The sequence below is a fragment of the Sarcophilus harrisii genome, chromosome 4 (genome assembly GCF_902635505.1).
Source record: "Sarcophilus harrisii chromosome 4, mSarHar1.11, whole genome shotgun sequence".
Taxonomy (NCBI): Eukaryota; Metazoa; Chordata; class Mammalia; order Dasyuromorphia; family Dasyuridae; genus Sarcophilus; species Sarcophilus harrisii.
Window position 1 is genome coordinate 380,718,583 of NC_045429.1, and position 16,436 is coordinate 380,735,018.

Consider the following 16,436-nt stretch of genomic DNA (forward strand, 5'->3'; position numbering starts at 1 on the left):
CATAGAGAAGGCTGATTATAAATAATCTTAGAAGCAAGGCATTACCATTTTAAAACAACCAGGAAAGGGTTTTTACAGGAATGTTCTTATTTCTTTCATTTATAGAATTCAGAATCACATAATTTTAGAGTTGAGAAAAGTACTGAATTTGAGAAGCAAACCTGTTCAACCCATATCCAAAAAGAAATTCATTATCATAACATACCCTATATATGATCATTCCAACTCTTCTTGAAGCCCTCTAATTAAGGACAATTTATTACCTCCTTAAATAGTCCAACCCACTTTTGGAAAGTTCTGTAATGTCGGAGAAACTGGGGCAAGATAGAGGTTAGAGAGTTATAATAATTTAATTTATTGGAGAGTAAATCAATTGACTGGATTGGACTCTCATCTCCAAGAATCCAGCATCGAATGTGGGGCATAGAGATTCTTTATAGGGAGAGAGAAACAATGATGTAATGGGGAACAGATGGGGATGACATAATGGGGAGGTAGTAGAAATGGGAAAGTTATCTGATATTCCAATGGAGTAAAGTATCTGATCTGATATTCTAATAGATTGGGATGGGGAGCAGATCTTTTATCCTTATCAATTATTCTGATGATCAAGAGGGAAGGGTGATATGATAGAAGGTGGTTTGGGGCAGAATAACTGAGGTAGGGCAGTTCAAGGAGACTGGCATTACAGTTCAACTGTGTCTAAATTTAAATCTTTACAACTTGTACATATACATTCCTTTGGGATCAAACAGAACATGTCTAATGTTTCTATTTCTTTCAATCTGTCCTTAAGTAGCATGTACTCAAGGCCTGGTTACCATGTCCTTGATATCTTAACCTGTATTTATCAAAGTCCTTAAACTGTGCCAGTCAGAACTGAATACAATACTCCAAATGTGTCCTCTCTGTAATGGTGACTAGAAGGACTATCATGTTTTTTCCTGGAAGCAAAAATCTCTCTTCATCAAATCAAATTTCTCAAGGGGATTTCTGGCTGTCACATGACAGTGGTGACTCATGTTAAACTTGCAATTTTTCAAAATCTCCAGATCTTTTTCAAATTGCCATTGATCTAACCAGACGACCTCTTCTTATACATTTAGGAAACTGATTTTTAAAAGTATATATTTTGAATTTTCTTTTATCAACTTCAACCAATTATTTAAACCTGCAAAGATTTCTTTGCATTCTAATTTTGTCATTGTTAATTATCTATTCTCAGTTTGTATTATTCTCAAATAGGAGAAGCATGTCATCTATAGCTTTATTACTAATTAAAAAGCTGAACAGCACAGGGATTAAAATATAGATCACTTGCACATATTACTAAAGACATCATGTCAAACTGATACTGGATGGATCACTAACAACTTCTCTGAGTTCAGCCATTCAATCACTTTTGAATTTTATTGAATTTTATTATGACCTAGTTCACATCTCTCTAACTTTTCTAAAAGAACTGTATGAACACTTATCAAAAGCTTTGATAAAATCTAGACAAATTGTACCAAGAACAATGCTCTGAAATACCAATTTAATAGTTTTGTTTAAAAAAAAAAAAAAAAAAAAAAAAAAAGAACAGTCTGGCATGACTTATCCTTAATATCTCTTTATAATCATGCGGTTATAACTATTTTTAAAAGACACTGAATGACTTGCCCACAGCTAGTAGTAAGTGTTTAAGGCCAGAATTGAACTCAGGTGTTTCTGATTCCAGATCCAACATTATCCACTAGCTGTAAATTATCTGTAATTACATGCTTTGTTATAATCATAGAATACTTGAGCAGAAAGAAACCTATTCCAATCTCTTCACCTTTTTTAGATGAGAAGACTGAGGCTCAGAAATGTTTAATCATTACCCTAAGATTACATAGATGGTCAACTAGGAGACCTGAGATTCCAACACAAATTTGATCCCATATTTAGTGCTTCTTCCACTACAAGTGCAAACACCTCATTTTATATTATGTGGAAAGTACAGAGAAGTTAAGCAGTATCCTGTGACTTTACATGCTGCTAATTTTCTGAGATCTTGGACATAGAAAATAACTTAAAAGTAGTAGTGATGAATCTGTCATAAGGATAGTGATAGCCGGGTCACTTGTTCTTTGTTTTCAAAGAAGACCAATGACATCAGGAAGGTAATAGTTTAACTTGCAGGTGAACTAGATTTAAGTGAGGCAGGGTTAGGCAAAGTCACCAGACTCTTTTCTCCAGATCCATCTGGGTCCAATGGCAACATACAGAGCAGAATGATTGGTGATACCTCGGAAGCAGTGTCTGAGGCAAAACCCATTCAGCAACTAAAGGCTAAATAAGAATTGAGGCAAAAGATAGCCTAGTTTGACTGCCCCAAAGAATCAGTCTGGGAGGGAAAGACTACCCTCAGCAAGAGGGTATAAAATATCTAGCAAGAAAAGAAGCAACTGCTATTTATACTCTCTGTGTGACCCTGGGCAAGTCATTTAACTCTTTCTGCCTCAGTTTGCTCTTCTGTAACATGAACTGGAGAAGTAAATGGCAAATCATTCTAATTCCTCTGACAAGAAAACCCATTGGGGTTATTGAATGGAAGTGTCATTGACATCATCTGAACAATCCCCTATTTTCTAGGGAGTACCTACTATTTCCTGAAGCAATAGATCTCACTTTTAGACAACTCTATTAAATAGATAATTACAAGCCTAAATTTCTTTAAAACTTCTGACTATTGTTCCTACTTTTTTTCTTTCCTCTGGAGCCAAACAAAATAAATTTAGTTAAGTTTAGTCCTTATTGCATATGATGGCATTTTAATACTTGAAGACACATAGAAAGTCCTAAATAATTCTCTTCTCCAGGTTAAGTAGTTCTAGTTCTTTCAAATGTTTTAAAGCCATATTCTCTAGTTCCTTCACCATCCTTGTCACTCTCTCAGGGATTCCATCTAGTTTGTCTTCATCTTTCCTAAAATTTAATCAAATTGGTTTGATCCCAGCAGAGTAGAACTACTTTCCCCACTACTTTCCAAACACCACTCCTCTCAATTAACCTACACTAACATTTCCTATTAAGACAAACATGCTGGTCCAAATATAGTAAATATTGTTCCTCTTTAGACTGCCTCATACAAAACCATGGACCCAATAATTATGTTTTTAATACCAAAGCTGAAGAAGTCATGAGTTAAGATGAGATTTCAGTAACTATGCAATTCAGTAACAACTTCATTAGTTTTCATAAATGCATGGATAAGAACATCTCTTAAATCAACTGTAACTTTAAAAAATACTATCTTTCAAATGTCATAAATAGTACTAAATATGGCATATTATGGAAAAGTACAAGATAAAACATGAATTAAAGCATATTTATTTGAATTCAAATAAGTATCACATTTTATAGTACATACATATATTTTATAGTCATTTTGCAAAATTATTTTTCAGTGATTCTTACTATTTATGATGTCAAAATCACATAAGATGAGAGAAATAACTGATTACTAATATCAATCAAGGTGTAAAAGAAAGTAATATGCTTACCTAAAGTGTTTGCTAGAGTCATGGATGATATTCTACAGAGTATAAAACTGAAGATCAAGTTCCCATGGAAGATGAGTTCCTCTATATGTTTCTGTTCACATTACACTGATTATATCATGAAATGCTGCAGTATCTAAAAGATATCTATAATTACTCAAAAAGCATTTGGTCTAACTATCCACACAGGAAAACCCAAATGAATTTAGAATGCCTATTTTCAGACTATGATATCCTTAGATTGAAAACGCAAAAGACTTTGTCCCATGAGAGTAGATAGCCTTGAGAGCCAGTGCAGATGGATAATGAATTGGCCACAGAATTGGCCTGAACTCTTTTATGACTTTTCAGTCTTATATTTTATGCCCCCTTCACATCCACTATTGTCCAAGCATACTGCCCTTTTGTCATTTGTCACACATGGCATTCCATCTATTGCCTCCAGTCTTTTTCACTGGCTGTTTCCCTTTCCAGAATGTTCTCCTTTCCTTTTAGAATTGTGGCTTCCTTCAAAATTCAAAAAACACTGCCTTCTAACAAAAGCACTTTCCAATTTCTTGAGAAGGATATTTTGCCTTCTCTTTTGAAGTTACCTTCTACCTATTTTGTAAGTATATTTATACCCATGTCTCTCCCATTAGAATGTAAGCTCCCAGGTGGCACAAAAATGTTTTTGCTTTTTCTTTGAATATCCAATGCTTAAGACATAGTACAGTGATTAATAAAATGCCGGTTGGTGGGTTAGAGATTGCCTTTTGTCCAGTGTTTTTAATAAGCCAAATTTCTCTCTGAAACAATGGTTCATTTTTTAGCATCCATCTTCAAAGACCAACAGTTCTCAAGAAAAAAACTGTTGGGAGTTACTCAAAAGAGTATTTGAGACATAAAACTGGCCCAAGTGGGCTTCAGCATATTACCAAAAAAGAATTGCACAAGAGAGTAATTCAAAGGAAATGAAAGAAATATCTGGAGAGGGCAGGTCCACGAACAGCCTGAAGGCACAGAAAGTCTCAAACAAGAGTAGCACAGCATTAGAAAACCTGAACACATTGCAATCTGTGCTATTGAAGGGACCACTCCTATCTGAGTTCACAGGTCCATCCCAGTATAAATCTTAAAAAAAAAAAACAAAACTTTAATGAGTTTTCATTTTAGAATGCCAATACTATAGATATTTCTCTACCCATTTAGCAGTAGCCATATACTATTTTAGTCTTCAATTTTTTTTCTCAAATCATGAAATATAACTTACCTAACAAACAGTAAAATTCAGAAATTAAACATTACATTGACTGTATTAGCCAGAAAGTTTACAAATGGTAAACTATGAACAGTTACTAAACATCCAAAAGCTTAAAAAGAAAACAATGCATATGATATTTTTTTAGAATTCCAAATCTTAATGTAATACTATTACATGTTAAATCTTACTAATAACTTATTCCTTTCACCAAGATAAGACTAAAACTGGAACAAAGAAATAATTATTGAATTCTAAGGAAGTAAAATAAAATTCCTAGCTGATAAAACTGTGAATATAGGATTACAGAGAAGTTCTAACACTGAAATCTTAGGCAATTTACTCAGGAAAAATCATAAGCCACCAAAGGGTATATATTTGAAAATAGGGAAATCCCAAAGCAACATATAAAAATAATCAGTAAAATGCATAAAGTTTACAGACAGAAATGCCCTACTACTCTTTAGTATTTCCTTTTCAACAAATTACTAAGTACATATCATGGATGATTTATCATGTCTCTTTTCAGATTGGTGAGTACCTGTAAGCACAAAAATTCTCAGTCATGAAGGACTACTGCCATGTTCATGCCATTCTCCAATCAATCTACTTCTCACTCTCTAGACTTTTTTTTTTCCATTTTAGAATTCCCTTCTTCAGAAGCTTATTACCTATCTGACTTTGAGCAAGTCACTGAAACCCCTCAGTCTGTTACCTTATATTAAAAATGGGGATAATGTTATCTGCTTCACAGAGCTGATGAGATTTTGAATGATGATACTTAAAGTGCTTTTTACTAAGCTTTAAGCTCTATTGCTTGCTATTTTTATTTGTTTAACTTCTTTTTAGTTCTTATGTATTCAATATGGTTGCTAAAATTGCAAACATTTATATTACCAAAGAGAAGCAAGGACTCTAGACTAGTGTTCAAAGACCTAAACAAGTAATATAATGTAATCTCTCAGTACTTCAGGCAAACCTCTAAATTTAGTAACAAACAAATGTTAATCTGCTTTGGTAGAGGGAACTTTCTCTAGCTGGAGTTCCCAATGACTTCACAGATTGGGGGAGGGAAGAGAGAAGATAAAAGGACCAAAATCAGAAAACTTATACTGAAGCTGAGCATAAATAAATTATTTTCAGATAAAAGTTTTTTTTAGGACTAGAACACATTTTTCTACAAGTTAATGATACCTACACATAAGTCTTCATTTACCTAACTTCATTTGTCTAGAATTTTGGTTTTATATAAAAAATTATTGTAAAATTGTTATCAATTATTCTGATTATTAAAGAGAATGCAAAGAATATATACTATGTTGTAATTTAAAAATACCTGAACCTGGAGTGTACTATGAATTTTTCAATAATCTTAGAGAGATATATATATGAAGAAATAGTATACAGAAAAAGATCCCTTCCTAACATTCTGTGAGTCTATTATTGTAGCACATGGCAATTATTTTCAAGGTTGGAAAGCAGTAACTGCAAATCTGGCTTTCACATAATGGCTGAAACTATGTTCTTCATCAATTTGGTATTCTCATAATTGAGTGACAACCTTATATAGTGTATTCAAAATATCATTTCTCTCTTTCTCTTGGTTTCTTCCTAGAATAGTTCCTCATCGTACTTTTACTTTCTTCCTTTTCCTCTATTTAATATAAAAACAAAATTCAATTACAAACCATAATATTTATGAATTGAATCATGAAAAACTTCATCTAGATATTATCTATTCCCCTATTACCCAGTAATTTTTCATTAAAAGACACAAACGGCAGAGAAATAAATATTTCTAGTCAGGTGTATTCCTTTGGCATGATTGATTTAAGAATAAAACAAAGGAATTCTTTCCAAAAAGCAATGCTGGTGTATATTACCCACCACAGAAAAACAAAAGAAAACAATTCTGTTCATTTCCCCAAACGCAAACTATTGCTGGGTCTGCGACAGAGCCGAATTTGATCAAGTAGCCTTATATTAGGCACAGCAGCACTTTCAGATGTTCAAATAATCGGCCCTGCCCTCCGGAGGCTTACAAGCTTTAGCTAAACAAACAAAAGAAATCCAGAATAAAGAAAAGACAGGCGTAGTAAAATGCTTATGTAAGGCAGAAACACGTCCTATAACCTCCAGTTCCATACTGGGCATAATATGGAAGGAACTACCAGAACCCAACAGGAACATGTAGGGGACAATGAAACTGACAAGGAAGAGTCTCCTCCCTCTAGCTCAGGAAAGGGTAGGACTATTGGGGGGATGCAATCACAGCCAAGCCTGCGCTTGACAGGTCTCCTATACCCCCTTTTTTTTTTTAACCAACAGAAAATGCCTCCCCCCGCCACCCCCCCACACACAACCCACCCAGCAATTTCTTTCAAACATCCAATCCGAACACCAATCTCGACCCCAACTGCATTCACCGCCTTTAGCAGCTCCTTCCCTGACGCCCGCCAATTTGTCCCCTCGCGCCCCTCCACTAAGGTGGTGGGAGGAGCGGCACAAAGCCAGGGAATAGAAATTGAATAAATGCACATTAAAAGGAGGAGGAGTCAGCCAGCAGCTTCGGAGGCCGCCCTTAGTAGCAAAGCCCAACTGAGCCCGGAGGGAATAGAGAAAAGGGGTGGGGTGGGGGGGCGGGAGGCGGGGCTGACGAATCCCCCGGGACGGGGAGGGGGAGGCGCGGCGCGAGGAGCATCCGGAAAGCAGCACCCCCCCCACACCCCCCGCTTTTCCTCTCCCAGCTGCACTCTTCCCATCCCGAAAACCCAGCCGCCCACCAGGGGATCTCCGGGAAAGAGGATCTGGAGAAGGGGCGGCGGCGGCGGCGGCTGCATCACCATCACTAAGCCCGACGACTGAGCGGAGCGCATCACTTACCCCTCACCATAGCGAGAGGGACCGGACGGGGGAGGCGGGGCGCGTCGCGTCCCGTGAGTCTCTCGCACGCCGTCCCCCCCTCCCCCGTCAACCCGTCGTCGTCGTAGTCGTCGTCGCTGCCGTCGCCCCCGGACTCCCAGTTCTTTTCACGGTGCTCAGCAATAACGTTATTCCACACACGCCCCACACATAGCGGTAACGGCAGAGTGGCCACTCACTGCGCAGGCGCGTCAGGAGAGGCCGGGGAGGGGGCCCTGCCCCTCCTCCTCACCCAGCTATCTCTTACTGCGCAGGCGCCAAAGGCAGACAATGAAAAGGAGTTGCCCGGAGGGTCGTTGTCCCACCCACACGATTTCGCAGCAGCTCACTGCGCAAGCGTGTCCCTAGGACCAGCAGGAACAATGAAGAAACTACTGTCATTTGCTCCGACTGCAACCAACACGGACTACAGCTCCCAGGGGTCAGTGCGCCAATTCAACAACACCGACCTCTTTGCTTGGCATGCTAGGATTTGTAGTCTCCACGAACTCCACCCCTTTGACGGTTGAGATTGTGTTTTTTCTCTCCAGACAAGGCTGCCTTTGGTAGTAGCGATCGAAGATGGAGCCGTATAAAAGGAGTCATATCTTCTCATTCGCTTAACTGTGGGAACCCATAGAACAAAATCATTTCCCCTCCTCTATAGACCAAAGGTCTTCAGAAGCTTGTTCTTGGTCGTTAGGTGATGCAAACTGCCCAGGAAATGAGATGGGGGAGGGGGGGAGCTGCAATCTGAGGAAAAGGAGGGCGGAGCCACCAAGTTGTATCTAGGCAACGGGAGCTTGGTGGCCAAACCGCCGCTTCCTTATGCGCGGTGCCTCCTGGGAATTGTAGTAAGCCGGGGGCCTTTTGGGGGGCTGGAAACCAGCAGTTCGTGAATGTGGCGGACTACAACTTCCACTATCCATCATGGGGTTTCGTGGGTGGACAGCGCCCCCGCGAGCCAGTTCCAACTATTCATGCGCCCCTCTGACAGCGACGTCTGGAAGCTGGGAGTCTGTCGGCCCGTTGCCTGACGCCGAGTTTCTGCTAGATCCATCCCCATACTTGGGGCGTCTGCAAACGGGGGGTCACTGCATGGAGAAGGCCCTGGGGGACCCTGCCTTGGAGGAGCCCCTGAGAATCCCTACCCCGGAAGAGCCCCTAAGGGACTCTACTCGGAAGGAGCCCCTGAGGGATCCTACCGTGGAAGAGGCTCTGGGGGACTCTGCCCTGGAGGAGGCTCTGGGGCACTATCAGCGAAGTCTCAGGGGTGAGTTACGGTCGGTCACTGCCCTAAGGCTCCGAATCTTTTGCAGCCTCAGCCCTTGGCCTCCTCAGGGTTCTTTAGCGGGTCCCGGCGTGTGCTCCTGAATCTTTCTCCTGGTACCTCCTGAATAGTGTATTTTCCAACACTTGTGTGAGTCCCTCCTCGCCACGCGGTTAGGCTAACGCCTAGGAAGCCTTGGGTGGCCGGTGTTTGAGTAGGATTGGGATTTGGGACATGGCTTAATTTCTCAAGGTGAAAACCAGTTTCTCTGAGGTATGTCCTTTCTCTCCTCTTTATAGGGATGTTCCCCTCATCCCTCCAGCATCGTTCCTCATTATCTTTACCCCAGAGGCCTTAAACCACTTTGCCACTTTGTCCATTATTTCTTGTGGTACTACTCTTTAATGAATCTTCGCTTCCTGTAGTCTTCTAAAACGCGGTTTCATTGACACTATTGGGTTAGAGTCAATCAAGAACCATTAGCAAAGCACACTATTTAAACCAGAATCTCTTGGAAAAGATCATTGCCTCAGGGTAGGTAACTAATGGAATAAGATAATAATAGGGACAATGTTATTTGGTTCTTAGCTACCAATGGAAATGGATAACCCCGTTTGCTATCTTCATAAGTGAGTCACCTGGTGATTCTTTCTATTTTAAATCAATGATAAGTTTACGGGATCGCATCTAGGAAACTGCCAATGTTTTGGCTAGGGAAATCGCAGGAATTTAAAAATTAGCAATTTCTATTTAATGCCCTCCCTAATCTGATGAGTGAAATGAGATCTGTTTAATTTGAAAGCAAGAAACAGTTTAATAAAAATAATCTCTTTAATTTTTGTGAAAACAAAGGACAAGATTTCTAGTTTTCTAATTAAATTTTGCTCTTTGAGGGTTTCTTCCCTTGCATATTTGTTAGGATTCTCTCCCCCTCTTCTGATAATGCTCCTTCTGTTTTCCCTAGGAAATACCCTAAGTAAATGTATCATTTTACACTGGGACAGTTAAAGAACAGTCAAAATCAGCTGATGCAATAATAAAGGGTTCAGCTCCTCCTTAACCTAAACACCAAACTCCATTGCTCCATCCACTATGTAGTAACATCACATTTAATAATAATTGTAGTATACTTGTAGTAGAATTTGTATAATATATTTACTTTCACAGTCACAATTAGATCATATTTTTAATGCTATAAAGTATATATAGTAGAAAATATTTTTCTTCTTTTTGCAAATAGCAAAACTAAAGTGTAGAAACAAGTTAATCAATAGATGTAGAAGTAGAACAAAGATTTCTAAATTTTTTTCAGGACATTTCATATTTTATCTAATTATTTTTTGCTAAATTTTATTTAGAAGTTCCTATATTTGCACTGAAATCACATAAAGTTAGAATTACTTCTTTAGAGAGGAATAAAGATGCTTGAAGTAAACATGCATTCCTGAATAAATGTTTCAAAATAGTATGGAGTTATTTTGTTGTATTTCCTTATGTTTTGAATGTCCATGCCTGAGAATTTATCACTGTATAAATATATAATTGGTTAAAATGTACTAATGTAGTCTTGCGTTTTGTTTTTAATTAATGATTCTCCACAAAGCTATTCTTTCTTGTAATTGGACCTAACCCCATGCTTCCTAGGAGACATTCAATGTCTATCTTTCCCTTAAAATTTTTTTCCACTTACCAAAAGAAGTGTAAATATAGTTAGCACCACCATTCCCTTTTATAATTAGACAGGAACTAACAGATCAAAATGTGAGGTGTTCTCAGTCTTTCTACAATGTTTTTTACATTTTAATGGCTTTGGTCTTGAAAAGCTTTCTTCACCTAAAAAGAGTACAGATTACTTTGAAGATCTCATGTTAGTAATGTACTGCTGTCTCCTAAATGCACTGATTTAATCATTACATGTAATCATGGAATTTAAGAAGTGATTGAATTTAAAATAGAATAACTTCATATAAACCTACTTTTCCCCATCCTTGACTTTCCTAGAGCAGAAATTTGAAATAAACCTTATTTACCTCATTTGCTGTCATATTCATTCACTCTTGCTACTAGTGGAATGTCTTTCATTTTTTGCTGGCCTCTATTTAATACAATGAAATGTATGGAGGGTGCCATGGATCTATCTAAATGGTAGTGAGACTTGAATATTGATCTGTCTCATAGAGCAGAAATCATCTGTGGGTGTATCCCAAAACAGTTTGCATGTTATTAATAATTGTTAGCTGATTACTTTACTGGCTACTTAGCCTCTAACATTAATCCCAGTTGTTGGATGAGGGAATAGGAGTGGGGAGAATAATCATAAACTTAAAAATAGAAGTACCCATTACTAGAGTGACTTGGTAACAGTTAAAAGTTAAGGTAAACTGGGCCCAAAGTTCTGAGCAATGACAATTTATTAGCAAAGCACACACTTACCAATAAATGGGATCTCGGCATCCTTAGCAAAGCTAAAACCCCGATAAGCAGGACAATTCTCTTATAGGTTTTAGGGAGTACAGAACAAAGAACAGGACTTTAAAGGGGGAAGGAGGTATGATTGGTCACAAGAGTTCAACAAAACCATGAAATCAGTGGGATTGGTTGGATATCAGGAATGAAGGACTATCAACTCCCTCTTTCTCTCCAATGACTAATATTCATTATTTCAGGCCACTTGCAAGGTTATATAGATAATGGAGCAGATATCTATCCTTGAAGGATAGTTTGGTGGTATATAAATGCTGGACCAGACTTCATGGTATTTCAAGAAAACATTTTCTTAAGTCAAGAATGGAAGAGTGATTAGCAAAGAAACTGAGTTTCTAAACAATTCATCACAGAATAGTTGGATTTCTGAACTAAGTTCAGAAATAAAAAACATGACAAGCAATAATAAGACAAAATCAATTAATTGTAAATACGATCAATTAAAAATGATATAGAATTAATCTTGATCATTTCAGTCCCACATATCTTTTCCTTATTCTAGTACAATTTTGAGTGGTCATTCTGCAAGATCGTGGAGTATAAAATACATTAACTAATGGCCATGGCTATGTCAGCTACAATAGCAGTAAAGACAGGCTTTAAGTTTCAAAGGTGTTAGTCTACTTGGTTATAATTAGAAGTCATGTCAAAATATCAATTAAATGTAACTTATGACCTTCTTTGTACCAAAACCCTGAAACTTTTGCAACTTTCCTAAATTTTCATAATCATTTTCTCATTCATGTTTTTTTTTTAAAGACCTATATCATTGCATATGAGAATTGAAGGTGAGAAAGAAAGGATGACTCTAAAGTTGAGAAGCTGAAAAGAATGATTACTGAACTTCCCAGAAATGGGGAAGTTAGAAAAAGGGATTAAAATGAAGGGGAAATATGTCCTTTTTTTAAAATATTATTTTTACATGCCAATGGATCATCCAATTGGAAATTTCCAGCAAGGCTGTTGTTGTTAGAAGACATGGAATTCAATCCTGATTAGAAGAGAATATATACCTCTGGTAGTTGTTTACATAGAGATAATAGATTTATGGAAACTGATAAGCTCACTCAAGAGAAAGGAAAGGGCCTAGCAAAGGGCTTTAGGTTATATCCATGTATAGTGATGAAAACAGATATAATCCTGCAACTAAAACTGGGAAGCATTACCCTGACAAATGGGAAAAGTAGCATCAAGGGAGCAGTGTAATGAAAATTCAGGAAAGGATGTCTAGAAGGGATGAGAGAGGTCATCTATCAAATGGTACAGAGGAGCTCAAAGGTTGAAAAATATGAAACGAAGATTGGCTAGTCATAAAGGCCCAATTTTTTTTTTTTTTTTAACACCTGTGGCTTTTTGACTTATTAACATTTTACCAAAGACATTTTTCTTTCTTAACACATATAAATTTTATGGTAGTTAAAGAATTTATCTAATTAAATGAAATATTAATTTGAAGGTCATGTAATTATCAATTTCAGTGTTGACTATCTCATCTATTTGTGCATGACTTGACTTCTGTTTGTATATGACCTTTAAAGGTTGCTTCAACTTCATTGTCTATATATCTATGATAGTCTACCAAATAGCTCATAAAAATATTTTGATTGTTACCATCTGCTTTCAGTACATTTTAATATCAAGTTGGAAAGAGAAATATATAATAGATATTTGTCTCTATTTTTTTTGTTTTCAGATTTTATTCTTTAAATTGTCAGAAAAAGGTCTGAGGGTTTTAGTGGACTACAGGCCCATTAGGAGTTGGAAGTATGATGTGGCATCGAGAAAAGCCTGATACTAACTTGGTCTACATTAAAGAGAGACATAAGGTAGTAATAGATTTGCTCTCCTCTGGCCTGGTCAGATTGTAGTTAGAGAATTGTGTTAAGTTCTAGGTGCCAGTGTTTTAGATCATAATTAAAGTCCTAAATTGTTCAGAGGAAAGCTGTCAGGTTCAATGAAGGAGCCGAGAATGTTGAGACCCACTGAAAAACATATCTTCCATGTACTAAATTAGGATGTAAAATGAAGAGGTATTTTTTTTTTAAAGTTTTGTTTTGTTTTGTTTTTTCCTGGAAGCAAAGTATAGTTATGTACAAAGTCAAATTTAGACTTGTGATCAGGAAAAATTTCCTAAAATTTGGAACTTTCCATAAATGGATATAAGTGATGGTCTTCTTCTCATTGGAGGTCTTAATATGAAGAGGATTCTTTTTAGGTATAGACTTTTCCAGGCAGTGTGGCTGTTCAATTCCCTTTTGAATTCTCTAAAGTTTTTTTAATTCTTTAAAACTAAAATCTTTAATAATGAGATACCTAAAATATCAAAGAAAGAAATATCAGTTATAAATTTGAAATATTCTTAGTTATTAAAGGCAACTAGGTGATATAATAGTTAAAAGTGCTGGACTGGGAGTCAGAAAAATCTGAGTTCAAATTTAATTTAAGACATTTACTATCAATATGATCTTGGGCAATTCATTTAATCACTGACTACCATAGTTTCCTAAACTATAAAATGAGGATAACAGCACCTTTCTCATAGGATTATTGTAAAGATCAAATGAGATAATATCTGTAAAGCATCTATCACCTCGCCTGGCACATTATTATGCCCCAATTTGGTGTTTTCTTGGCAAACATTTTTCAGTGGTTTGCCATTTCTTTTTTCAGCTAATTTTACAAAGGAAGAAACCGAGGCAAATAGGATTATTGCTCAGGGTCACACAGCTTGTGTCTGAGGCCAGATTTGAACTCAGAAAGATGAGTCTTCCTGACTCCAGGCTCAATACTTCATCTAATTGTTACTTTCACATCTAATTGTCATTTATTAAACATTAGATGTTTAATAAATGCTTTTTCCCTTCCCTCTTAGAGAACATTTCAAGATAGAGAGTTAATATTGCTTATTTCATAAGCCCAAGTTCACAATTAGAACCTTGTATAAATCAAAAAATAAATGTTATGTAGTATTTGCTGTTTTATTTAATAAACTAGACATTTTTAAATTTTAGCTTTGAATGTTGTGCCACAGTTCCCTTTTAATGTCCTGACCAGTTTCCCTATTTGTCCTATTCAGTTATTCTGCCTCAGGTTATAACCATTCCTTCTTAATGTTTGATAGGATAAAGGTCTAGTATCTTAGACCTTAGGCTATAATCATTCCTTCTTAATGTTTGATGGGATAAAGGTCTTTATCCATTTTAGACATCATTAAAATATCAGGAGCCTCTTTACTACCTCCCATTATGTCATCCTAGGGGCCTCCCTCCATTATGTCATCCTAGGTACTTTCCCCTCATTAGGTCAATCCCATCCAGGTACCTCCCCCATTATGTCATCGTTCTTGTTACCCTATACAAGAATCTTGTATCCCACATTGGCTGCTGGATTCTTGGAGACTATAGTCTCAATTCAGCCCTGGGACCAAACCATGGATCCATTTGGTCCCAGTAAATCTTTCCCTTTTAAATAAATTATTAAATTGTTCTCTAATCTCTGTCCTGCCTCAGTTTCTTAGGCATTTACATGAGAAATAAAGAATTGTGAGTTTAGTTGTGGAAAAACCTTAGAAGACATCTAGTTCAACTTTTATTTTGCAGGTGGAAGAAATTATGGCCTAGAAATCTTAAATGACTTGTAAAGATCACATACAGAATAATTGGTAGTGAAAGGATTTCAATTCAGGGGCTCAATTACTCTGGAGTTCTTTGAATCCCACTCAAAAGCCCTAAGACTTTACAAGTTAATACTGAATGAGCAGCTATAAGATGAAATAAAAACATACAGTTAGAGCAAACTACAAATACTATCTGATCTTTAAACATAATAGTTTATATATGAGTTTTAAAATCTATTTTATCTTTTTATGATGCTTAAGAATCTAAGGACTTTAGTGGCAGAAAAGTACAGAATAATAATTGAAAAGAAGGAAAAAACATTGTGTGGGAAAAGACTAGATTTAATTTTTCAATCACTTTCTGTATCCTATTAAGTTGATTTAGCAGAAGAAAACCAACAGCAAATGTTGACTTTGTTTTTGCATAGTGTTGGCACTTTTCCTCAGATTTCTGCACATCTATTTAAGTAAGAAATTGCTATATTATTCTAGTCAATAATTTTGTCACTGAGTTAGGCACAACTGATATTCATCTGGACCTTTGTCCTACTTAAATTAATGTTTTGCATATGTAGATTTACAGGTGACAGTGTTTCTCAAATTTCCAAATACATAAATACATACACATATATAATAAACTTAATGATGATTTATTTTTATTTTACCTTTTTGTTTTCCATCTTCTGGATTTTCTTTTTTTTCTATATGTACCCTCATTCTTCTTGGGATCCCTTCTGTGAGAACATATCTATATGTTTTTTTCATAACTACTTGTTCACAAAAATACACTCAGAGGTTTTATAATACATTTAAAATATATTTTAGTGTCTTTTAAGACCACATGAAAAAATTTTACTAAAGCTGTTAGCTTTGTGGGAATGCAAATAATACAAATAGTTATATAATGAGCCCTCTTGGAATGTCTATTTAATATGTCACAAGCATTTTAAAAAGTCAGTTTTTCATACAACCATACTTTCTAATAGGAAGAATGTCTTTTTTTTTTTTCTGAGACAATTGGGATTAAGTGACTTATCCAGGGTCACACAGCTAGGAAGTGTTAAGTGTCTGAGACCAAATTTGAACTCAGGTCCTCGACTTCAGGGCTGGTGCACTATCCACTCTATCCTAGTTGCCCCCATATATTTTATTTTCAAATGATGAACAAGTATTAAAATAATACCAAAAAATGCTTGTATTTAGATTTTTTTATGTTTTAAAACATGTTTTAAAAGGTACATATCCCTATTTCTTATTTATACATACTTTATATGTATATATGATTAATATATACATATATATTATATATGAAAACCACTTATTGGCAGTAAATTCACAAGAATTCTAAAATCTTACTGCAACAAGTAGTTTCTGTCTCCAAGACCAGTTTTCTAGGGT

General features: G+C 36.4%; 2 protein-coding genes across 24 annotated transcripts in view; one reads left to right on the top strand and one right to left on the bottom strand.

Moving 5' to 3' along the window:
- The window catches only part of CEP170 (centrosomal protein 170), a 174,279-nt gene extending 165,907 nt beyond the window's left edge, over positions 1-8,372 (bottom strand). For 7 of the 15 annotated variants that reach the window (XM_023502042.2, XM_031968535.1, XM_023502038.2 and 4 more), the window contains exon 1: positions 7,651-7,885. The gene's annotated coding sequence lies outside the window, so the exon portion shown is untranslated. The other 8 variants (XM_023502040.2, XM_031968538.1, XM_023502039.2 and 5 more) reach the window with 5 other exon arrangements.
- SDCCAG8 (serologically defined colon cancer antigen 8) overlaps positions 7,954-16,436 on the top strand; it is a 270,874-nt gene continuing 262,391 nt past the window's right edge. For 8 of the 9 annotated variants that reach the window (XR_004234180.1, XR_004234179.1, XM_023502043.2 and 5 more), the window contains exon 1: positions 8,516-8,941. Coding sequence is in view for 6 of the 9 variants with exons in the window: in XM_023502043.2 (XP_023357811.1) it covers positions 8,599-8,941 (343 nt within the window). In the remaining 3 variants the exon portion in view is untranslated. Of the gene's footprint in view, positions 8,111-8,515; positions 8,942-16,436 lie in introns of those variants that run through there. The other variant, XM_031968542.1, reaches the window with a different exon arrangement.